The 25,336-nt window shown below is 43.8% G+C and overlaps 1 protein-coding gene across 3 annotated transcripts; it reads left to right on the forward strand.

Moving 5' to 3' along the window:
• Positions 1 to 2,143: 2,143 nt before the first annotated feature.
• Positions 2,144 to 24,083, forward strand: LOC135902208 (dermonecrotic toxin SPH-like). 3 transcript variants are annotated; one of them, XM_065432186.1, is made up of 8 exons: positions 2,152 to 2,315; positions 5,852 to 5,935; positions 6,872 to 6,952; positions 8,394 to 8,640; positions 9,896 to 10,027; positions 13,122 to 13,244; positions 16,979 to 17,210; positions 23,546 to 24,083. In XM_065432186.1, exons 3-8 carry the CDS (start codon positions 6,893 to 6,895, stop codon positions 23,772 to 23,774), a joined length of 1,023 nt encoding a protein of 340 aa, XP_065288258.1. In that variant the 5' UTR covers positions 2,152 to 2,315; positions 5,852 to 5,935; positions 6,872 to 6,892; the 3' UTR covers positions 23,775 to 24,083. The 3 variants fall into 3 exon arrangements, with proteins under 3 accessions (XP_065288259.1, XP_065288258.1, XP_065288257.1); XM_065432187.1 differs by lacking the exons at positions 5,852 to 5,935; positions 23,546 to 24,083 and adding an exon at positions 18,333 to 18,470 and having other exon boundaries at positions 2,144 to 2,315; XM_065432185.1 differs by lacking the exon at positions 5,852 to 5,935 and having other exon boundaries at positions 2,154 to 2,315.
• Positions 24,084 to 25,336: the final 1,253 nt, after the last annotated feature.

Raw genomic sequence — 25,336 nt, forward strand, 5'->3', positions numbered from 1 at the left:
CGTGTGCTTAGATTTAGGTGCACGTTAAAGAAACCCAGGTGGTCAAAATTTCCGGAGTCCTCCACTACGGCGTGCCTCATAATCAGAAAGTGGTTTTGGCACGTAAAACCCCAAATATTACAAATTATTATTACAATGATGTCACAGGTTTACGAGCGGGATTGTATGCGAGACAAAAAACAAGTGTTGAAGGAGGAAAAAAAAAACTTGATTGCCCACATCTTCGTTTGGCAAATGCGTTGCGAATATGCTTTTTTTTTCCTGACTTTTTTTTTCGCATATTCGCACGCATCTGCGATTCGCAAACGCGAGCGTCACAGATCAATGTATTCACTTCACTTTGCATAAGTGGTAGAACAGAAATACACATCATGTGTTTCCCATAGTATTTCACATATAGATGTTACGCGTGTAATTGTGCGGCGGCGATTATCTTAACATAATTTTTATGAACTTTCTACACATGAAATATTTCGCCATGCCGGCGTGTACGAGTCAAATGCAACAAGGGCTGAACAAATTACGTCGTGTTGTTGCTTACAATTTCTAAGACTCGGCGCACATTCTCGCCCGACAACTAAACGGTCTTGACCAAGTCTTGCACCGCCTCCAGAAAATGAAGTTATCAGTAGTTGCTTTCTGTTGTCTACTGTTATTTATCGTATTGCTCTCTGTCATTTCTACCAAACAGCAGGAAATTCATTTTCTAAACACCATTACCGTACGCATTTCACCCTAGTTTGCCTATTAGGTGATAGGCTTCAGGGCGTTTACGATTTTGGTTAAGCTACCCGTACTGCACAGTTTAACCCGCAGCAATATGCCTTTTAAAACATGATTTCTTGTTTACGCTGTGCAACATGAAACAGCTGTCTCTTCTACAGAGCCATTATTAAGTTGCGAGGACATGACGAACGCTGTTGGCGAAATTTGTGTCCCGGTTGCTGCGTGGTTCTTTTCATGAAGCCTTCCACTCCTTCACGACACTACTATAGTTTGTTTTCGACAAACTCGTTGATAAAAACAAGGACATAGTATACTCCAAGGTCGCAAATCAGTAACAGGTCCTGATATTTCTGGGTCACGGTGCTAATTGCCGTTGCCTCCGGAGATACACTATATGCAGGCCACTTAACACGTACACATGTACCGAATTTTCGGTCCAAAAAAAGGCTCTGGGTACCACATTCACCCAGGAGGTATGAAATAAGTGCGCCTTGTAGGGGTTGGAGTCGGCTCGTAGTGAGGAACTTGGGGGGACAGGACTAGGCGAGCAGGATTTATTTACAGTATTTACATTTTAAACAAGAGATACGTTCGACAGTCTAGCGTGGCTCCCAAATGGAGCACGCAAGACAAAGCAGACAGCATACGAGCTCGAGCACACAGCTCACGAGCACGATGACGAAGCACACTGACGAGCACCTTGAGAGGCACACACTAACAGCGACAAACAGCCGCTTATAAACACTCCGTTCTCCCTAGATCACTAGGTGAGGGAAACGGCAGTTCACCGCCAATTCGTAGAGTCCAACGTCATAAAAGTGGACCCGCCTTTTTGGAGGAGGAGAGCTCACACACACATGTACGCACTTTCACTGCCCCCACCGAGGCCAGACGGGCTTCGCAGAACTCGGGGCTTACTTCTTGAACAAAGGAGGCGCCTCCTATTCCCCAAGCTGACCCCCGCCGCGTGGTCCCCGGTTCTCCATTGTCTTGCGTCTTGAAAAGCGCGTGCGACGTTGCCGCCAGATACATTCCTTCGGAAACTCCCTTGTTCACAGCAGACCATGTCGGCGGAGGCGTGTTCAGTAACAATAGTTGCTTCGCCGATCGCGTTTAGTCACAACGGCGCCGAGGGGGTGTTGAAGCGTCACCTCGAGGTCCCTTCGAAATGAGTCACCGCAGCAACTGTGGTAGGCTTCCATGGTTCTCTTCGGGGAAGCTCGCAACGCTCGCAGCTGCAGCAGGCTGAGAAACCTTGCATGTTGCCACCTCGGCAGGCCATTCCTAACGGCCTGTAGCACCGCATTTTGAACTTGTAGCTTTCATCAGACAATAGTGGTTTGAGCACAGCTCCAAGCAAAGGTGTTGCATTTTCTTGACAAAAGAACCATTGTCCTTCTTGCACCTTATTTTCACTCGCTATTCTGTGATGCAGCACAATGCTAGAAAGCAGCGATTTCGCCTCGTTGACGAAACATTATTATATCTTAAACCGGCCGTTTTCGGGCCTCGCGTGGCTACGATGAACTTGCAGCGTGTCGACAGACACAGAAGTATAAGGAGGAACTCCAAGCCTAATCTACGTTTAGGTAAGAGACACGTATTTAATTATTTACATTTCTATCTCGACGTTGAAGTTTAAAGGCGCTAGTTATGCTCATTTTTACATGTATAAAGAGTGATTATTGCTCACGCTTGCTTCTAGGTAAAGTGCGCAGCGATTCAAACGTGATACTCGGAGCGCATGTCTTCCGGCGCTTCTGGCGCCACCGCTGTGCGCTGAGGACACCGAGCTGGTGCATTGGGGGGCTCAGTGAAGATAAAGCCGAGAGCCTTTATGACACACTATGAGTTCATTCGGTCCCCCAGCAGTTAGCCAGTGCTCTTCGGTGGCGAAAAAGCTGCCGGCTACGATGCAGTCTGTTTATCGCGTTTCAGACGAGTTCTCCAAATACATGTGGGCACCTCTGGCATAAATACTGCTTCCTTGCACAAGATTACTCGATGCAAAAAGTCGCAGCTATTCAGTGCTATTATTTATTTAACACGACATACTGCCAAAGCGCTAGCATTGTTGTCCTTCGTGCGCCGAAAGTTGGATCACGTGACACCGCTCCGCCTCCCTTGGTAGCGCTCGCAAGGCTTGCAGCGAGCCGTCTTATTGCGCGGTTGAGGAGGAATTTTCGCGAAATTTTTTTTGATCCAGGAATGTTGTTCCTTGTCAACCACAATCGCTGGCTATAGTATTAGCAGCTAATGAGTTTCTCTGGAACACTCGGAACATCATCTTAGCACTTGTTTCAAGGTGGATCACCCTAGAGCTCGCGTGGCATGCCTTAAGACCCTGGGACAGAAGTGGGGATGCAATTTGAGCCAAGTAAAAAAAAATTATGGCGTTTTACAGCGTGCCTCATCTGATTATGAGGCACGCTGTATAGTGTTGGACTCACGGATTAATTTTGCCCCCAAGGATTAACGAGCACCTAAGTCTCTTCTTTGAACTTCTGTTAGTCACCTGGGCTTAATATTTTATTTATTCCCACATTTTGTTTCTTGGTTTTGTCTTCTTCTTCTCCAGTAGTCTTTTCTACTTCCTTTCGTCACATTCATATTATTTGAAGTATCAGTCCCTGCGTAGAGCAGGACTGACATCTTAAACTTCCATTAAAATCTCCCTTTCTCTCGATCCCGTTGTGCACGCTTCTTTTGATCGTTGTCCGTGTATCTTTGTCGGGAAAGGCACTGTGTTGTGCTAATTATAACTGACCTAAGTCTTTATTATGGCGACAGATCCGCAGTGGCGGCGTCGTATGTTAACATTTCGGGAAAGACCTGCGTTTATGATGCTCGGGTTATACAGGGTGCTTTATTTTTAGACCGGACAGAATTTGCTTTAACTGTGGCAGATAGCGAAATTGTAGTCCTTGGGCTGGATTACCCGAAGGGGCGGAGATTACTTGTGCGATAAATGAAAACGCGCTTGAGATTAATTTAGAAAAATTATTTAAATTTGATATTTTTTGATTACGTCGCAAATTCTAATTTACGAATTGTACCCGGTGAGGTTGCAAAGATAAATCAATCCACTTGGAACCACTTCTAAGTATCGAACGGGTTTCGAGGTATGCGCCTTGACACTTGCGGTAAATATACAGTACTGTTCTAATAACTGGCATACGTTGAAACTGCAATACTGCATTTATAGCAAGTGGAACAATCCTGTAGTATTTTTCCAATAACCAGTGCTAACCAGCACCCTTACACTCTGGATACACTCTCGACGTTGTGACAGCTGCCGCCGTCGCACAATCGGTAGAGCATCACACACGTGATCCGAAAGTTGTGGGCTCGACTCACACAGGCGGCGAGTTATTTGCCCACTTTCATTTTAATTTCTCATTTCTACGCTTCAATTAAAACAACAAATAACTACTCCTTTGCTTTCCTTGGCTTCATTTTCTATTGGCTTTATAGGGTTGTAGTTGACGAAGGTCAGGTCCCTCGGTTCTCCTTCTTCTCCTTCATAAAGTATCTATGGAATATTAAAAAAAATGCTTTTGAAGAGGTGGTTCCATTGGACCATCATCGAGACTGCTCACACGCACTTAGTGTTTCTGCGTCCGTCTAATAATTGCGGCATAATGGGCTGCTTTTCGTGGGATGGCAATTATGATAGGTTAAAGTGCTGAAATACTTGTGGCGAAACTAAAGTTTAGCGTCGCATTTTGTCGAGAGCAGCTTTGTTTTTCCCTTTTCGCTTCCACTTATCCCCCTGCGTGCTACGAGGCTGGTGCCAGTGAAAAAGGCAGCGCAGTGGCGTGTGAGACAATGACTAAAGGTTAAATGAAGAAATAAACAATAGGAATCGCAACACAAATACAATCCCTTTACAGCGTCGAGACATGTAGGGCGTTAATATAGCCACAACGCTTGATCGTATACGCGAACTCTAAAAAAAGAAAGCATCAAAAATTCAAAAGGCACAAAAGCACAATCACTTTAGAATAAAAGGGGAAATTAAAAAAAAATTGATGGAATGCCACTCGTTCAAATCGCATGAGTGGGAGCAATGTAAGAGAAAGGAATGATTCCTTATATTTACTTGCCACATAACACAACTTCAAAAATGAAGCACCCAGATCTGCTTATTACAGAACGTTTTATTTTTGTTTTGTTTTGTTTTATTTAATCGCGTTAGCAAATTTTCTGAACCCGCTTGTGGCATGCAGCTTTCTGGTCGTTGAGCTGGACTACTTTAAGAGGCAGACATAATTTGCATGGAAAGTGAGATGCATAACTGACTCTAGTTAGCATTTAACCTAATTATTTTATTACGTCACATATTGCAAGCAACTATTTTGGCAGATGAGTTTGCAAGTCGTGTCTACCTAGAACTAACTCTGAGCAATGCCGAACCCATAAGCCATCGCAGCAGAGGGCTACAAAAGCCAGTGTGTCAGGACGGAATGAAAACAAAAATGAAAAACGAAACAAACAGATATTTTTTCCTGGAATGAAAACGGAACCGAAATGTTATTTATTATTTTGTTCCGGAGTGAAACGAAAATATTTTTGATAGGTTTTCGGTTCAAGAGGAAAGTCGACAATCAGAAACAACCGACGTCAGATAATGCCAGAATTATGAATTCTGATCAGAACTAGCGCTTATTCCGGGGGTGCGCATAAGTGCGTATCTCAGACAGGGATAGTGCGAGCGATAGGCGGTCGTCGAGTGCTCCTCTAATCTAAGCCTGCCGCTTAGTGCACTACCAGGTCGTCATCGTAGCGAAACCCAAGGCTTGCGTGCCCGAGAGCTTATCGTTTCGTTTTCTAAGCGTACAATGCTTTGTTACCGAAGTTTTATCGTTGGTTTATTTTCGTTTAAGTTCGTTTTATTCGAACGGTGGTCTCGCATTTCGGCGAGTGCACTCGATCACGTGATGGTTCTGTGATCATGCTCAGTGCCTTGACTCAAGCCACTGAGCATGACCTTAGAATTCACAATCAACTTATTGAGAAAACTAAATACTGTGTATTTATCGCTACTTTGCTTCGAACTACTTTCGTATGCGAACCGAAACCGTTATGAACCATTAAGGATCTTTTTTTTTTCGTTACGCAGCAGAACCGAAACGGAACTTTTTTCAATGGAACGATACTGAAACCAGAACGAAAAGCATTTCGCTCCCACACTCTGACGAAAGCACTGGTAATGTTTTCAATGCACAAGAGGATGTAGCCTGTATTGGTGTCCGTTGTGCTGCATGTGATTTTGGGCTGTGAAACTGCGCGGTGAAAGTGCGCCGTGTTAGGGATCGGCTGTGGTTGTGTGCCTGTGCTCCTTGTCTCTCTCTCTCTGCCTCCTTTATCTTTCTACCTCCCCTGTTCCCAAATGTAGGATAGCGAACCCGATTTCTCATTCGGTTTAACCTTTAACCTCCTTGCCTTTTCCATTTCTTCTGTCCCTCCCTCTAAGGATGACACAAGTTTCCAAAGAGCCCGAAGTGTGAAGCCATTTCCAAAATGTGACACCAGTTTCGAATGTGTTCGACTAAATTCATTGCTGCTCCGGTTATTACTAGGCTTCAATGCAAAACAGTGCTGATTTCAAAGCATGTGCTATAGTTTCTAAATTCTTTCCAAGGGAAAGAGTCTTGTCAACTAAACGGCTTCCATTCAATAATTGTAATATATGCACTAACGTATTTAGTTGGAAATTCGGTCAGTGAAATGCTGTAATTAGTCAGTTACGCAGTTTTTATTTCTTGTGCAAGTAATATCGGCCTCTTCGAGTAGTCCAGACCAGTGGGCACGCTTGTGTGATCTGCCAGGAGATGCCTTTTTTAAAATTCTTTTAACGTTAAAACAGAGCGCCTGGTATATGGAAGCCAGTGCGAGAAAAGTATCCTATGTGAATTGCTAGTAGCGCGTAAGACCAAAGTAGTGGTAGCATGCTAATTGAATTAACAATCTCATTTCTTTTACCTTTCCTCACAAGATCGCACACCCCGCGATTTCGTTATTTCATAGATCAGCGATTCGGAGCAGCGTATGGAAAGAAAGACGACGTTATTCGGCTCCAAGTACTAAGTTTGCTCAATTTCAAAAAATGAGACAATGAACAATGAAACTTTTCTTTTTTCAGATCTTACAGGTGTAAAGTGCCATGACATTCAGGAGCTTACTCGCAACTTCTCTTCTTCTCACAAGTGTGTTTCCTGCAGCGGTACGTGGAACGCAAAAACAAACTGCGTATTCAGACATGAAGTTCTGAACTGGAAATGTCTACGTCGATATTAGGCGGCATAGTCCTCCATATGTCCTCCATAAAGAAAGCCACAAAATCCCAACAAAGAAGGGCATCAGACACAGAGATACGATCTCTCCAATGCTATTCATAGCGTGTTTACAGGAGGTATTCAGAGACCTGGACTGGGAAGAATTAGGGATAAAAATTAATGGAGAATACCTCAGTAACTAGCGATTCGCTGATTATATTGCCTTGCTTAGTAACTCAGGGGACCAATTGCAATGCATGCTCACTGACCTGGAGAGGCAAAGCAGAAGAGTGGGTCTAAAAATTAATCTGCAGAAAACTAAAGTAATGGTTAAGAGTCTCGGAAGAAAACAGCAATTTACAATAGGTAGCGAGACACTGGAAGTGGTAAGGGAATACATCTACTTAGGGCAGGTAGTGACGGCGGATCCGGATCATGAGACGGAAATAATCAGAAGAAGAAGAATGGGCTGGGGTGCGTTTGGCAGGCATTCTCAGATCATGAACACAGGTTGCCATTATCCCCCAAAAGAAAAGCGTATAACAGCTGTGTCTTACCAGTACTCACCTAAGGGGCAGAAACCCGGAGTCTTACGAAAAGGGTTCTACTTGAATTGAGGATGACGCAACGAGCTATGGGAAGAACAATGATGGGTGTAACGTTAAGGGGGGTCGGGATAAAAAGAGAGCAGATTGGGTAAGGGGAAAAAGGGCGAGTTAATGACATCTTAGTTGAAATCAGAGAGAGAGAGAGAGCAAATCAAGAAAAATAAATGGGTATGGGCATGTAATAACGTGGAAGATGACCGATGTTCATTAAGGGCTATGGACTGGATTCCAAGAAAAGGGAAGCGTAGCAGGGGGCGGCAGAAAGTTAGGTAGGCGGATGAGATTAAGAAGCTTGCAGGGACAACATCACCACAATTAGTACATGACCGGGGTAGTTGAACAAGTATGGGAGAGGCCTCTGCCCTGCAGCGGGCGTATCCAGGATTATTATTATTATTATTATTATTATTATTATTATTATTATTATTATTATTATTATTATTATTATTATTATTATTATTATTATTATTATTATTATTATTATTAGGCGGTGCTGCGGTAGTAAATGAGTATCCACAGCTTGAAGCCTCTTGATTGCAATACTAGACACGCAATTTGACGAGGTCGTGTTTTACTAATGAGCAAGTTCTGATTATAAAGTGATGACTGTTAAGAGATAAGACAAACACCTGGGAAGCAAAAAAAGATTACTTAATTAACTTTTGGCATATTATGCAGTATCTTCAAGCAAGCACGGCTAGGCTCATTGACAAGGACGGCCAGTTCTGGATTCCCACTATCATTGCGACTGAGCTCATTTCGACTTCTCTCTTTATTACAGGCATCCAAAATTGGAGACAGACGACGACCATTCTTCATTATCGGTCACATGGCCAACACTGTGAAGGAGGTCAATGCGTTCCTAAAAGATGGTGCCAATGCCGTTGAGGCGGACATTGAGTTTGCCGATAACGGCACCGTGCTGGGGACATACCACGAAACCTTTCCTTGCGAATGTTTTCGGGTCTGCGGCAAGCGAGAGGAAATCAAGACGTTTCTATCGCACATCCGCGAGATTACCGGCAAGCGTAAGTAATAAGTTAGAGTAAGTATATTGACTAATATTTTAAATTGCATGCGCAGTGACATATATGGTAGAAAGTTACTCACAGCCGTCGGTGGCATCGGTACTACTGTCAAACTAGCAAAACAAGTTATGTAAGTTTTCAGCCTGAGCGTAAATATCCGCTTTTTTTCTTAAAATATCAGGGCCCGCATTCAGAAAGAGCTCTTAAGCTAGAATTATTTGCAATATGAAACTCTAGCCAATCCTGATTATGCACATACTATTATCGAAGGCGACTGGCCAATGGCAATGACCACTGCGGAATGAAGAACTTCGCGCCTCAATTTTAGTCACTTTGGCAACGAGCGTCTTTATTTCGCCATCATGCTTGGCAAGGTTCACAACGACATCATCGTACTTCTCCGATATAAGCTTTACCGATGCCTCGATTTCACCAACAGTTTGCTTGAGTGGGAGCACCTCATCAAGTTTTTTGTTGATTTCCAGGAGCATGGTGGCGATTGAAGCATCCTGCACCTTACAAACGGCGGAGCTGGCCTTACTACTGCGGCACGAAGGGCAGCGCCAGGAATTCCTAAATTGAACATCATTGAACCGAAATTTTTTCTTGGTTAATGACTGATGTGAAAATGTCCCGAGCATTCGCAGCAAAGCAGATCATCATTTACCTTAATGGCCACATCACATTCGTCACAGAGTTAGACATTCTGACGGACGTACTGGAGGGTAGTTGGTTCAAGTGATGCGGTAACAAGTGAACAATATCGACAGGAAACTAGAACAATAGGCAGCAGCAGTGGCAGACTATCCTTAGGCGGCTAACTAAAACAGGGACGGCAAACACCAACCTGTAACGACAGTAGAAAACCTTCGATTAGACGAGGGTCCGCTCGCCGCCGCTGCTGCTACCAAATGAGGTAATTGCAGTGACGCCCATATTTGTAGACGACGGTGGCGCCTTCCACTTCCGTTGTCGTGACGCGGCTATCTGCAGTAAGAAGATACCAGCAGCAGGATCGCTAGGTGGGGCGGGCCTTGGTACTCTCGAAATCCAACTTGCACACGTGCAGTGTGCGGCGTAGTGGAGTTTCGGGCTGCTGATAACTTCAACACGATGCGACGACTGCGCACTGTAACGACAGTAAAAAATCTTCGATTATACGAGTGTCCGCTCACCGCCACTGCTGCGGCCAAAAAAAATGATTGTTCGTCTCATCTAGAGCTTGGAAGTACGTTGCGATTTCTATTTCTTGCAGCAGCCTCCCCATACGCCGGAAAGATGATACTTTTATTCCTCGACTTGAAGACCTCCAAGCTTCCCGCCACCTCTAAGTTCACGGCCGGACTCACCCTTGCTGAGAATCTTGTCTACCACCTCTGGCATGGCGGTGAGTCTCACCTTTCTCCCTGTAGCGTTTGGCAATGAAGGTGGTTGCAGAAACATTCGGAATAAAGAAGTTCTTGCGATAGTAGTCGTATACATGTACACCGAATATCTCATACAACGCAGTCGAAGCTCTTAAAAAAGAACTTACGCACATCAAAGCATTGTTCCATTGCGTTCTTGCACAACTCGAATATATGCATTTTTTTTCGATCCCGACCAGTTATCAACTAAAAGATAAACTTCTCGCAAAAATTTCGGCTTTAGGAGCAGAGTTGCAGGGAGCAATATATCTAGGCTTGCACTGACAAGGTTACCTACAAGAGAATTGCACAGTTGCGAAACGTAGACGTCAACCCAAAGTGTCAGACGGAGAAATTTTTTAACGGAGGCGAAACCACCTAGCTAGCAAGAGTCGTCCCGATCCTTTTATCAACGTCGAAATAATTTAATGCTGCGTCGACTTTCTTGCAGACTGTTGATCTTTTCGTCTTAGCCACTCTCTTACAGTTCATGTAATGGCGCCATTTTGTGTTCATCTACCTGCCAACAACCTGCCGGTTACCTCCCAGTGGTTGTCTCTGTTGCCGAAACGATACAGCACATTGCGACAGGTCTCCTCAAAGGACGCGGCGCGGTTCACAATGAGCTGAACGATTGGTCAACAAGTGTTCATTTCGGTAGTAGTTCAAACAAAACGGAGCGTTTCAGTCAACTCTCTGCGCCGACCACGTGGAACCAACCTATATTCTAGCAACTGAAGCCGTAATGACTTTACACGTTTTGCAAGAACGTCGTTGACACGGCTACCTTCTTTATCGCTCAGATGCGGGCTTCTTTTTATGGAATCATGATTAAGAGCGGAATATTTCAGACATGGATATGAGCTGTGACGTCATTTCTTAGCATTTCCATACCTAGAAGACAAAAAAATTACCTTCACAGAAAAAGCTACTTTATATGTCTGAACTTGACTGACGTATTTCAAACGAGTTTAAAGAGTCAATCGTACGAGCAAAAATTGTATAAATAATAATTAAAAATTAGTCAACTAAACAAACTGCAAGATATTTTTACAAGCTAAATACTCTGGCCAGCAAAATTATTTTTGCCACATATGTCTACACTGTACCACGTTTTTAAAATTTTGGTTCTATGCTTACTCTCTTGTACTGTACAAGACGTTTACCTTACTGTGTGCACCATAATTATGACTCATAACCTGGAATAGAGAGAGAGAGAAAGGCAAAGGAAAGACAGGGAGGTTAACCAGAGATTATCTCCGGCTGGCTACCCTGTGCCGGGGAAGGGTCAAAGGGATGCGATATGTGAGAGAGAGAAAGAAATTTAAAGAACACACACATACACACACGGGTTACATGCGAGACACTCAACCAGGCTAAGATATCCAGTTTATTGTTAAAGTTTGCACCTCTCTATCTCTCTAAGCTATTTAGCATCTTATGCATAGAACTAATGACACTTACAACAACAAGTAACAATGCTGTAGAATATGTCTGTACTGCGTTGTCACCCGAAACGGAAGGTATCATCTGCGAAGATCGACAATTTTTTTTACTATTAACAGATGCAATACTGTCTCTTGATCGCACAAAGGACGGCGGATAATGTGAACATGCCAAAACCTAATAGAGCCCGTCTAGTGCACGAATAACGCACAATTCTCTATAGGAAGTCACACGAGAAGATAATCAAGGTGCAGAGAGTGCTCTCTATAGAATTGTTTTATAAGCATCGATTTCAGTCGACTGAACGTCGTTTAGAAAACGATACTCGCGTTAAGTAGAGCAAAAGAAGAGAGAGGTTCACAGCAAGATGGAAGCTTGAAGGGAATCACAGTTGTAAAACAAGAAATATCGTCGTGGCCAACACCTCGTCAAGGAGACTTCTCTTTTTCAGTGCAGTAACTGCTTACCCTAGCCACTGTCTGCGTCAGGGACCCAAAATCAGTTGCTGACCTGATGCTGACAAGTACCCTTGTTGAAAGTTTGGCCTCAGCGACATTTCTTGTTCTACCATGCACTGTTGTTCACCTCAGAGGAGTAGAGCTTTAAAGGGACACTAAAGCGAAACAACAAATCAGTTTAGACTAATAAAGCGTTGTTTGAGAACACTGCAGGCAGTCATTTCAAAACAATACTTTGATTATTGGATGAGAAAATGAAGGTCCAAGTATAAGTATTTGAATTTCGCGCCGAAACGCAAGCGCCGGTACGTCAGCGTGACGTCAGGGATTCCAAAGTATGTTTTCGCATTTGGGCCGCATTGGCTGTATAAAGGTTCCCGAAACTTGCCATGTTTAATATTTGGTTCCTTTAGAAGACAATGTAGTCAATCTGTACCGCTATATATAATTAGTAGGCCCTAGAAGACGCCATCAAAATCCAAGACGTCACAAACCCCAGGTGCGGGAACCTAAGTAGGGGTCGCCACCCGTATTTCGTTCTTGCGCTTTTTCTGGCTTACCAAACGTCTTATCGTTGTAAGAGTGGTGTTTTTGGCGTTGTAGAAGGGTAATTTACTGATGCAGAAGAAATCATTTTTCACTTTAGTGTCCCTTTAAGACGTGGAGCGGTGCACGCACGCGTAACGGACACAGTAAGTGGTAAAGATAGAGAGAGAGTGTGTGTTAGCAGAGGAAATGCAAAGAAAGTGAACCAGACGAGCGTCCGATCTGCTACCCTACATTGGGTGTAGGGGGAATATAAAGAGGGAAAAACGGAGAGAAGGAGCACTGCGTGCACACGGGAGAGCTCGCATTACTCTAAACGAGTAAGCGTCAGAAGCTTACACAACGTTTATATTGTTCCGCGCACGTCCCATAGAACTGACCCGTGATAGGTCATTCTGCACTTTAAATAATTATAGGTGCGTTTTATAGAAACGGGTTGACAGTACTAAATGCGTACTTTTCTGTCGTCTACTGCTGTATGTAACGGTATAAAAAGGATGTGCAGTTATTCCCACTAACTGTACTTTGTGCAAAGTAGTTTGGGCTTTCAACAATGCTTAATATTGCATATCAGTGACCTTTCAAGTATTGATTTGCCATTCTCTTTTGTACACTTTCTATGCAGTGTCTAAAGATTACCGTATGAACGTTTTGCTTTCCATCGGGTATGTTGAAGACAAAGACGTTCTGAGAGGAGCCATCAAGTATTTGAAGCAGAAGGAATATTCTCCCCTTCTGCACAAAGTTGGTAAGCCATTGTCCTCTGAAGATTGCGAATGAAACAGTAAAAGTGTAAATATCGATTTCATTCAGTGCTCAAAGCTTTTTCTTGGTTTACAGTGCAGAAAATAGTTTTGATACGTCGCTTTAGACATTAAAGTAATGTGGCGAATCAGCTAATGTGCATGAAGGATTACAAGAGAGCACAAGACTTCCAGAAATAAACATATATTTACAAGCACACACCATAAGCAGGCCAGATCTACAATCTTGCCTAAGTCTCCCTGATAGTACTGTCGAGCCTTCTTTTGCAATTTCTCAGCCTGTCCGGCTTAGGGAATTAAAATCTCTACGGACCATGAGGGCATGCAATAGATTTTGAGCAAATAATACGACATTCAAGGGCAAACCATTTTAATATTTAGTAGCCAAAATAAATAGAGCAATGTACAGTGGCGGTCGAGAATACGCGGCCCACGGCTCCGGGCGGAGGAGCAGCTGCGGGGCCACACGGCGGCGCTGCTGTCTCCATCGGGCGCCTGCTTCGAGGGTGCATCGAATGGCGACAAACTTCGCCCTCACTCTCGTACAGCCGCGTCACCCACTTGATAAATTTCAATTGCGGCGTTCAGCTGTTTCGCAGCTGATGGTCAGTGCGCAGGAGGGCGCTTCCGTTTTGCTTCGTTCGCCGTGCTGCCGTAGTTCTTGGCAGGGCGGCGGCGGACGGCTTCCGTGCCCGGCTGGCAGGTTCAGACGTTTCCTGCAGTGTGAGCCCAGTGACGCTTTCGCGTTAAACGAGAATGGAACATTAGTCAGGACGGGCGTTGACACCAACAAAGTGGCGACTCTTTGCTTGCTGCTCCTATGCACCTATGCCTTGCCATGGCGTCTTTCGTTGAGAGCCTCCATGCACGTGCGCCGTACGTTCAAACGCCAGGCACGGAAGCGCGGCACACACGGGCGCGAGGCGCACGTAAACATGAAGCGCGAAACCAAATTGCACACTGCCAGGCATACGTTCCGTACATTTAGCCGAACGGCCGAACGTGCGCCTGGCGGAGTCCGTGCGTTTACGCAAGAGATGCCGGCTGGCGTGGGTAGGAAGGCAAGTGCGCACTGACGAACCCGAAGAGTTTTTCACCATAACACCTAGAGGCAAATCTAGTGCCACCTTCTACGGGAGTTTCCTAAGGGACGCTCTACCGTTATGGAAATCACGGTATATGTATCTACGAGGCTTGTGTTGGCTGGTGTTGTAAGAGGCTTCGTATAAAACGGGGACATGGCTGCACAAATAACGCGTCCTTAAAATAAAATCTTCATAAAAGGTTTTCATTCACGCATATTGCATCTTGCAGTGAAGTTTACTCACCTACAATGCATAACCAAGCGAAGAAAAGCAAGAACAGATGGCAAACTCTTCCAAAGCGAGCGCGAATCTCGTCGTCTGTCATCCAACTTCAGCGGCCCGCTGATAACATTTATGTTTCATGTAATGTTACATGCAACAATAAGTTCTCATACTTAAACAAAACTTGTTTTTGTGTGAAATCAAGGCTGAAGCAGCTTTTTACGTGCTGTTTCAGTAGGATATGAGTTATTGTGACAGACGGAACGGTGCTGGGCAGTCAAGCCTTCAAGGTGTCCTGGCTCTCCGAGAACGATGCCAATCCGAAGTCACAATATACCGCCATTCCCATGCACAACACAGCGCAGCAGCGCCAGATTTCCCTCTAAGTTAATATAGTGAGAAAATCTATGAACGAACCCTCTTTGCAACTGGCCGTCAGCTGCGAAACAGCTGAAAGCCGCACTTGAAGTTTATCTAGCGCGTGACTTGGCCGCACGAGAGTTAGGGCGAAGATTGGCGTCACTCGGTGCAGCCTCAAAGCAGGCGTCCGATGGAGATGACAACGTCGCGGTGTGGCCCCGCAGCCGCTCCTGCACCCAGTGCCGTGGGCCGCGTATTCTTCACTACGATTGTATCTTTTCTACTTCTTTCTTTTTGCAAGATTCATTTTTTTTTATTATGGGGCTTTACGTGCCAAAACCACTTTCTGATTATGAGGCACGCCGTAGTGGGGGACTCCTGAAATTTCGACCCCCTGGGGTTCTTTAACGTGCACCTAAATCTAAGTACACGGGTGTTTTCGCATTTCGCCCCCATCGAAATGCGGCCGCCGTGGCCGGGATTCGATCCCGCGACCTCGTCCTCAGCAGCCTAACACCATAGCCACTGAGCAACCACGGCGGGTATTTTTTGCAAGATTATTCGGCTTCGTTATCATCGGTTTAGCAGCCATTCGACGTCTGTCGCAAAAAGTGCCGCAAACATTTCATGGAGAGCGCTGGTGCATGTTATCACGATACTGCGAGCATTACGAAAACGACGACGCTCGTAGTTGTGAGAAAAATATCAACTCTAAAGAAGACCGCTTTCAGGGAAGACTATCCCTTACGTTAGCTTGTAAGCACATTATCTTTCACATCTTCACGCGTGACAATAAGTTTTTTGTGAGTAGAACAATCTATATGCATCAATAACTATTACACTATCGCAACCTTATTTCGTTACATCATTAGAAGATGCAATAAATGATTATAAAAATATATTTTTTATTTATATTCGTCCTAATTTCCGCTTATCTTAATTATAGATAAGGTTATTGTGTCTTTCTTATGGATTTTTCTTTATTTTGTAACAACGCTCAAGTCTGTACTAAAATGTAACAAAAAGCGCACAAAATATGCTATTTGGAACTTTTAAGTTATACGTTCAGTGTATGGACACAATTATTGTTATATATACGTACATTGAACCGGCTTGTTATATATTCACATTGAGTTATTGTTTACTAACGTACAGGCTTTACATATGCTGAAATCTTTATTCAGGTCATGCATCATACAATCATATCCCCGCCCGCTATGTTCTCAAAAGGATGACTGGCAGTGTTAAAAGTAAATAAATAAGCCAATATCTAGGCACCAGAAATGATTAGATATGCCGTAAAACGTACCAATACGAGACTCAACTTGAATCATGACTTCACTTCTTCCATTGCTTATTTTTCTCCGTGTAGTTAGGAGGGGCTTTCGGGGTCATCCGATTTCTATAGAAAACATCCCCTGTGAAACGCGCTATTTAGAATAATGTTTGCTAGGCGATTCTTATGGGTAGCACGAAATTTTAAACCCGCATCTATTTCCATATCCATATTTAAAAAAACATCTGAAGAATTTTCTTCTAACAGATAATATTTAACATTAACTTATTTTCTTCTTTTTCTCTTTTTTTCACCCTTACTCCTTCAAGTATTCCGCTCTTCTAAAACCTTTCTTTCTTGTTATTGGTCATGTATATTTCAAAGTTTTTTTGTTTCTATTGTTACATTTATGGTCATGTATATCTTGAAATGCTTTTTTTTGTATTGCATGTTTGGGCAAAATTTTTTGTCCGTTACTGTCAATTTCGTTTAGTTTAGTTTTGCTGCATTTGCTCCTTGAAATTGTATAATTTCCTTCGTTCGATTTATTCTAACTCTTAATCTTGTTTTGCATTCTCCAGTACTTACTTTCTTCCATGTTTCCTTCCATATGATTTTGATGCAGTTCTCCTCCTTGCTTTAGAAAACGCATATTTAAAAATGGCAAGAGGTCCCGATACAGTTTTTGACTGTGGGACCTCCTTCTGCATATTATTCATTTTTAGAGCCTGTAATCTATAATGAATAAATCCCTTTCAATTTCAACTACACGCAGGTTACGACGTGGGTATGAACGGTGATCTAAAGGGCATCAAGCGCATGTACAAAAAGTTGGGTATCAGTCGTCACCGGTGGCAGGGCGATGGTCTCATGAACTGCTTTCGATTCTTGCTATCAACGAAGAGGCTGATAGAGGCAGTCAAGCAACGCGATAGGCCGGGCGGTTCTATCGACAAGGTGTACTACTGGACCGTCGACCTGCCTGCCTATATAGCGGGTGCTATCAAGTGAGTTACTGCGTTTAGCTGCGGCGTAAATTAAATTCTGGTATTTTACGAGCCAGAGCCACAATACAATTACGAGGAGAGATGTAGTGGAGGACTCCGGATCAACCACCTGGGGTTGTTTACCGTGCATCTAAATCAAACTACTCGAGAGTTTTGCATGTCACTCCCCCCCCCCTCCCCATCGAAATGCTACCAACGCGTCCGGGGTTCGACCCCTGACGGAAGCATACCGAAGAGCACAATATTGGTACGTGTAGAAAGACACAGGTGAATTTTCTTTTAAGACTGCACAAAATTCTTAAAGATCGCCTGTGGCAGATAGCACAAACGAAATTCTTTAACTGGATTGCTTGAAGAGGCGGACATTGCTTCCTCAATAAACCTAAATGCATTATTAACCAAATAACAGTTCGCTAATTAAGTTCTTTCCTAGCTACTTTATGGCACATATCGCAATTTACGAATTGTAGGCTCCGAGTTCACACTGTAGACCTGGTCGGAAAGAATTCTTAAATTATGGGTTTTACGTGCCAAAACCACTTTCTGATTATGAAGCACACCGTAGTGGAGGACTCCGGAAATTTCGACCACCTGGGGAGCTTTAACGTGCACCTAAATCTAAGTACACGGGTGCTTTCGCATTTCGCCTCCATCGAAACGCGGCCGCCATGGCCGGGACTCGATCCCGCGACCTCATGCTCAGCAGCCCAACACCATAGCCACTAAGCAACCACGGCGGGTTTGGAAGGAATTCTAAGGACGGCACCGGTTCGCAATGTGCGCCGTGAAAGAGCTAGCGAAAATCCACTATTGTTGCACTTACCTTTTTAACGAACTGCCGTCTTATGCACTGAAACTAAGGATGTTCGAACAGCAAAATGCTTTAATTAAATACGAATATTCGGGAAAAAAGGACCCCCGAATACGTAATCGAATATTGAATATTTTGTTTTAAAAGCAGTGAAATATAAAGTTCACGCGAAGCTCTCTTGTCAAATATTGACGCTTATTGTCAATATTTACATGACTTATTCAGAAACATACCTAGATGCAAGTTATGCGGTTCACAATTAAAGATCCGCTCATCTGGCGAGCTTATAAATAAAAACCAACTTTTTTCAGTTATCTGGTGCCGGATGACACTGACAGCAAGGACCAAAAGAAGGAACTAACAAGTCACCAGGCGCACGTATGATAAGTTTGTTCAAGGAGAGAAGCCTGGCACTACAGCACACCATATAGTAGTGAAGGAATTAAAAATTGTTCCAAAGGGTAAATAACGAATTGCTTTACCTAAACCGAGACAATTACTTCGCCTTCGGCTGCCTAACGTGAGGCCTTCACAATGAATGGCTAAAAATCGAGCCCAAGTTATCTGCCCCTTGCGTTCACTGAGGAACTGGTGGCCCCGCGAAGCAAACGCAGCTTCGTTGGGGCAGAATGGCTTGGAAGAGTTCACATTTCCATCGTTCCTTATCCATTGAGACCCTAATGAGTGTGTTGTTCCTCACATATTCGAAAGAAAGAAATATTCGGCAATTTCAGATAGTGAATTCTCGAATCGAATATGAATCGAGTCGCAAAGACTATTTGATTCCTATTTGGAGCTTCCAATATTCTCACAGCGCTAAAGCAAACACAAAAATAACTGGAACGCTGCATCTATTTCGTAGCACATTTTGGGAATTAACGTCATGAAACTACTGTCGTCCTTCTAATTCATTCCAAGCGAATACGCCTTTTAAGCTAACGGGCTGGAGTTAACAAATTCCTTTATGTGCTGCAAAGTAATTATTTGAGAAACTTTATTAGTGAAATTTAGTTAGTGGAATGTGCATTTTGATATCTCACGCAAGAAATATCGGCCTTTACAAGTAATTCAAGTCAAGGACAACTGTGCTAGTTTCCACATGATCTTTCTTTTTTTCATTCTGTATAGTCCAAAAAGCACCTGGCATATATCACAGCAACGAGACAAACTCCTAACTTACGCAAGTCATCGACTGCACTTGTATCAAAGAAAGGTATTTCTTTTTCTGAGAAAAAATACACAAAGTGGCATCCCCTGACTATGAAATTTGTAGTGCACCGTTGTAAGATTCTGACTACGGCCCCACAGCAAAGGATCCTTTTTGTTAATGTGAGGACAGAGCAAAGTCATGGGTGTTCCTTTTATTCTCCCAACTTTTACATAACTGCACCGTCGCTAATATCAATAGGCAACGAAAGCATGGCTGCCACCACGAATTTCATCGAATTCATGTAAGCGGTATTTCATCGTGTAGCCACCCTCGCATAATATGGTGGCCATGTCATCATATCTACCATAAAAGGCAGTGCCACGCTCTCTGGGGCACCCAAGTTAATAGTGGCCTACATGTTCGCATGTGCAGAACCGAAGGTAACATTGAGGTTTCTGGTTTGCGTCAACCCAAGACCCGAAAATTGAGAAATAGGCTAAGCAATTAGAGTGAATCAAAGTGGTCTTACGACCACTTTGAATCACTCTGAAAGCTTAGCCTAAACAAGTATGGCAGGAGCCATCGAAGAGACGGCTCTCACCTAGCACCAAATCTGACCTCATTTCGGAGTAATGCGCAACCGTAAGACGCAAAGGATTATGTACGCTATTATCTTCACCCATCTCACGTAAATGACAGAGGTTGGACGCTAAATATACCGCTCCCTTTGAGATAGGTTGTCGATCGAGAGCTCGTAGGCCTAAAGACGGAAGGTTTCGGCCGGGGTACCGTAATGGGGTTTGCCTTGGCTGATGACGTGAAATGGAAACCGAATGGCATATGCCGAGGACCACCATTTTTGGCGCAGGATTGGTGGTTAAAGACGACATCAGTACCGGGATACTGCATGGAAGCTCCTGGTGTAAAGAATCTCCGCGGCAGCACTGGAATACTCGTGCGTTTATTCGCCACCCCCTCCGCATACAAGCTCCTCTCGTCTGCCAATTTGTGCAGTCGTATCCACAAGCCTGTCAGAGTTGCACCAAATGGCGTCTGACAGCGTGCCTCATATGACCTACACAGATAGATGCTGTCTGTGAGGGGTTGTTTTAAGTATAAACGAGGTGGGGGCAGACATGCGTACATGTGTGTGTGTGTGTGTGTGTGTGTGTGTGCGTGTGTGTGTGTGTGTGTGTGTGTGTGTGTGTGTGTGTGTGTGTGTGTGTGTGTGTGTGTGTGTGTGTGTGTGTGTGTGTGTGTTAAAAGTTACGCTCACCGTTTCTTTTGATTTTTAATGCGTTCTCTTGTTTTCAGTCCTTACAAACAGTATTCCGTGTTCTTGTAGAGTTTTTCGCTTTCACTACGGCGGTGAGCCAAACACAAGGGGCAACGCGCAACTGCGTTTCTGTCTCTTGTTCTCCTCACCCAAGAGGGCGGAACAGAAGGAGCTCTAAAAAAATATTGAGTTAGAAATTCTAAAAACTCTGGAAGAAATACACGTGTAACTGTGAACACAATGCCAGCGTTTACTCAGCATGGTCATTGTCGGATGCCTTCATCTTGGACAGATCGAATGTCCTCACAAACATGAATGATGCGCACATACGCAAGCGTAGAGTATATCCTCATCATTTATATTTGTGTGAACGCCTTTTTTTTCTAAGTGCGCTGCTTCACAGAAATCATGGATCATAAACTAGTCTGTCAGTACCTGTACGAATATCCTGTTCTGGCGCCACATCGACCTGCGCCTGAGCCTCGTTCGGAACGAATGAATGCATAACTAAGCAGGATCGCGTTATTTCCTATGTGTTATTGCTTGTCAAAGTGTACTTACATGAACGTTATGCGACACCATGCAGTACAAGCCAACCTAGCGCACTTCACTGTGGCGTCCCTAATTGCAACGCTGGGCATCGCGGCTTTAAAATGTCAAAAGTTAATCTAAACTATGAACATAGTTCTGTGCCTGCAAGATTCATTTGGGCGATGCTGCATTGGGCGCTAGCTGTTGCTTAAAAGAATGTTTGTGTCTTTCGCTTATGTGTTCCCCTACATTTTCCTGCAATCCGCATCCAGAAAATTGTGCAGAATCCATTAAAGATTATTGTTAATGTAAGCGCCTAACGGTTCTAAAAAGCTTTTCACACTGTGAAGCGAATCCAAGCGTAGCATTATGAATGCGGCGTTTGGAGGGGTATGTTGCAGTGAGGATATTTAGCTAGCATTTATTGTTTCATAGAGAGCAGAGACCTTAACCAGCACATGTCAGTAGTATAGATGGCTGTGAATTTATATATATCTCAACCGCGATTTTATGAAGTTTACGGTGTGTGATCAAACACTCCGATATATCAGGAATTTTGTAAACTTGAAAACTACAAGAACGCCGAAAGTGAATAACCAGTTTCTCTCTAGCGAAAAGGTCGGTTATTTAGGTTGGCCTGCGATGGTCCAATAAGCGTGTCACGCGGCCCTCCTAGCTCGGAAGAGCAATGAGAGCGTGTTCTCCTCCTCCTTGAGATTCAGCAGATCACCCGAAGAGGTGGACGGCGTCCATGACCTCGTTAGCCGTCAGTGCATGGTCTAGGCTTGCTTTCAGTGTAGTCAGCTTCTGACACTATAGTCTCGTTCTGCGTAGACAACAAGCTTCACAATGCCTTCGTAGTCCAAATTTTCTATTGCGGTGCTATGTCTTCGCTAGAATCAGCGCTTACGTAGCCCACGAGCACGGCATGATGGCGTCAAACCGGCTGAGCTGTTCCGAGGAAGCGGAAGCTGGCAGTTCGACCTGCTACTCGGGGCTAGCGTCGCAGTTGCACACAGCTTCCTCGTGGACCACTCCGAAACCGGCATGCCTGAAGCAACTGATGTTTATGGATTTCTTTGTTTCAGCCCAGGCCGCAGCCCTTTCACTCCAAGTCATGTGGCCTCTTCGGGGTGGTTTTGTAAGATGGGGAGCGGTGGTCAATTTTTCTTTGTAAGGCCTGGTTTGAGAATACAATATACCCAATGAAAAACATAAAGGGAAATAAAAATTTCTTCGTACAAATGAGAAATTCGTAAAATCGAGCTTCGTAATGTCGCAAGTTCAACTGAGTAAGTTGACTCGTCATATGTATGTCGTCTCCACCGGCGCCTGCGCTGACGAGGAAGGCGAGTGCTATCCTCCTCTAGTGCCACCAGAGGACACTGCCACCACCGTCATAGAATACCTCGGGTGCAGGGGAGGGCTGTTCGTCCCGAACGCTCCATCGCGAGAGCACGTGCTCCTGAAACAGCTGTAATAGTTCGTCAAACAGCTGTAGTAGTTCTCCTCGGTGCAAGAGGGCTCCCACATTGATGTCTTTGCCTTGACGGCATAAGTCTGACCAGCAAATACCGACCACAACGCAACCTGCAAAAAATCCAAAAAATATTATTCGCTTTGATATTCGCATTAATATACGACTCGTGTCTACTGTTTTATTCATAAAAAAGAAGTCAATTGCCGAGACCCATTTATCGCAAGACGCTCTTTTAAAAGGAAGTTTTAGCTCGGGGCCAACTCGTAGTTCCCTATTCATAGACATGTAAAAGGAAGGAAAGCTCTCATTAAAGAAACAACTGATTTGAATGGTCCTTGTTTCATCTAAGAGAGCGAAAGCAAAATTCTAGCACCATTAAAAAGTAAACTTTTGATTTGAAATTTAAACTGGATTTTACAGAAATTGCAATAAATCGGTGCGTTTGAAAGACATAAAACGTAGAAGCGCTACGTTTACAAATTTGTAACTCTGCACCGAATACAGATATTACAATTGTGTCAATTCCGTTTGATAGGGCATCTCAAGCAGACAAACTTCATATATGAACTTACAGTTTACGTTAAAATGTTAGTGCTTACGACGGTATTTCCAAAAGTCTTACTGAAAAACTAGCCTCTTTCAGAGCGATGTATAATGGATATATAATGGAACGATTTAGTGCGCTTTGTATTTATTATTAAGTGCAGTTTACAGAATTGTGATATGGTTTTTGTTGCGGAGTTGCAGAGTTGTAACCTTGACTGAGCCTAGTAGTCAAGCTTTTCCAAAACTTTGCATTTTTCAGAACTCTTTTAATTGATGGTAACAATTGAAGATTAACTTCCTCCAGATACTAGATTTTAGTTTCTTCTTCTACGGGCAAGAAACTTCAATAAATCGGTGCAGTGTTCTGCCAAGAAAAATGATTGATTCGTTCCCACGTATTCAGATAGGAGCTCTCCAGCTAAAGTTTCCTCTTAATGGGAAGTAGCAGCATTGATGAACACACATAACGCAAACACTTACGCACGTGCTACTTGGACAATCAGTTGAACTGCAGCCTATCTTTTCTGTCCTTCTTTCACAGGATTGGAATTGATGGCATCATTACCAACAGGCCCGACAACGCATTTTATGTCGTAGTACACCAGTTTGCAAATCAACTTAGAGTCGCCGGTGCTGGCGACAGCCCATGGAAAAAATTTCGGAGACCTCTGAAGGAGGCGACGAACGAGGTAGACGCTAACACCGACATACTGGAAGAACAGTACATCAACGAGCTGTTACCAGAGCCATCCGACATGCGGCCTCGTTGACCACAACCTGTTCCCTCTGGTATATACATTTGCGCTCCTCACGGGGTAAAATTGTATGCCGCTTGCAAACTGCCGATGCACGCTGGCATTTTCTCATGCACAATCTTCTCGGTATTACGAAAATTCATTGGCGCTAAGGCAATACTCGCAAGAAAGAAAATTTTATATTCAACTGCAACATATAAGGACTTGTGAGGAACTCGTTTATAGCTAATCTTGTTCGTATCTTTTTAGAACAAATGCGCATCTTCCGTCGCTCATCAGGCGCTAAAACCGGCTAAGCACAGTAACATTTAAATAAAGAAATGTTTCTTAATTTGCTGTTGTATGTCGCGAATACTACTTTCAGCGAAGCCACCTGTGTGAAAAGGTGAGTTCTAAAATTGCCGCCGCGAATTAACACGAACTTGAAAGTAGGAATAGACGAATAATAATGCTCATAGCACTTTTTTGCATTGAAACCGATGAACAGCGGCGTCGCGACACAAACTGCGATGCAAGGCCTGCTGAAAGTTCGTCCAGCAAATGCTTGCGGTTACAGTGTGCGTAGCTACATGTATAATGTATCCTCCCTCTGTCTTAGATAGACGAAAAAAAAAACAGCTAACGTCAGAAGTTTCTGGTTCAACATGGCAGCGCAGTTTACTTCACTGAAAGTTTTCAAGACCACTTCCCCAACCTTCGTTCGGCCAGTAGCACTCGCGCAAGGAGAGGCAGCGACGTTATCGAAGAAACATTGCAGAGGTGCTCAGATAGTTCTTCCCTTCAATGACGTCGGCGCATTGCCGGCCATGTAATGTGAATTATTGCGTAATAGACTTTACGGGAACACTGCCTAACTGCAAAGGCTCCAGAAGTTTGAACATTGCTAGAGCACATGGTAATGAGGCGTCCGAGATACATCCGCTCGAAGGCAATGGCTAAGCCGGTTCATTGAAATACTAGCCGTGTTAGCGAGGGCTGGCAGCATGTGGCTGCGCTAATTATGCGTGTTCGTTCTGAGGGCTTTGTAGTACTTCAAACTTTGGCGGAGAAATCCGATTAATGAATAGCGTGCCTTATCCCGAACATTGAGAATGATTCGTGGTTAAATATAGCGGCCTCGCTGAGTGCATGTTTCATTGGTACCTAGGAAGTCACTTTAGTAAACGTTTCTCCTGTTTAATGATGAAACTTCTCAATTTTCTTTTTCACACGTCTATCAAGATATTTTTAATGATGCTGGCACGTAATCTCACGCCACTTCTAAATTTTGTTACAATCAGGTTAGGATAAGTGGGGTTCAGGTTCATGAGTTTTACAAGTTTTCTGAGTTCCATGTCTAGCACGCTCAGGGCTATCGAGTTCGCATTCCGTTATCTATAGTAATGCGTTTAGCATTATTAGAGTACTTCCCTTTTGTAGAGTAGCAGGCCAGATTCTCCATTATCCGGCCGACCTCTCTACATTTTGCAATCATTAAAATACTTCTTCTTCTTCACGCACTTTCCGGGGACTGTCTGTCTATCTATCTGTATATTTCTCTAACTGTTTTTCTGCCAACTTTCTTCATTGGTTTGTCT

This window comes from Dermacentor albipictus, chromosome 4, assembly GCF_038994185.2.
Source record: "Dermacentor albipictus isolate Rhodes 1998 colony chromosome 4, USDA_Dalb.pri_finalv2, whole genome shotgun sequence".
Classification (NCBI taxonomy): Eukaryota; Metazoa; Arthropoda; class Arachnida; order Ixodida; family Ixodidae; genus Dermacentor; species Dermacentor albipictus.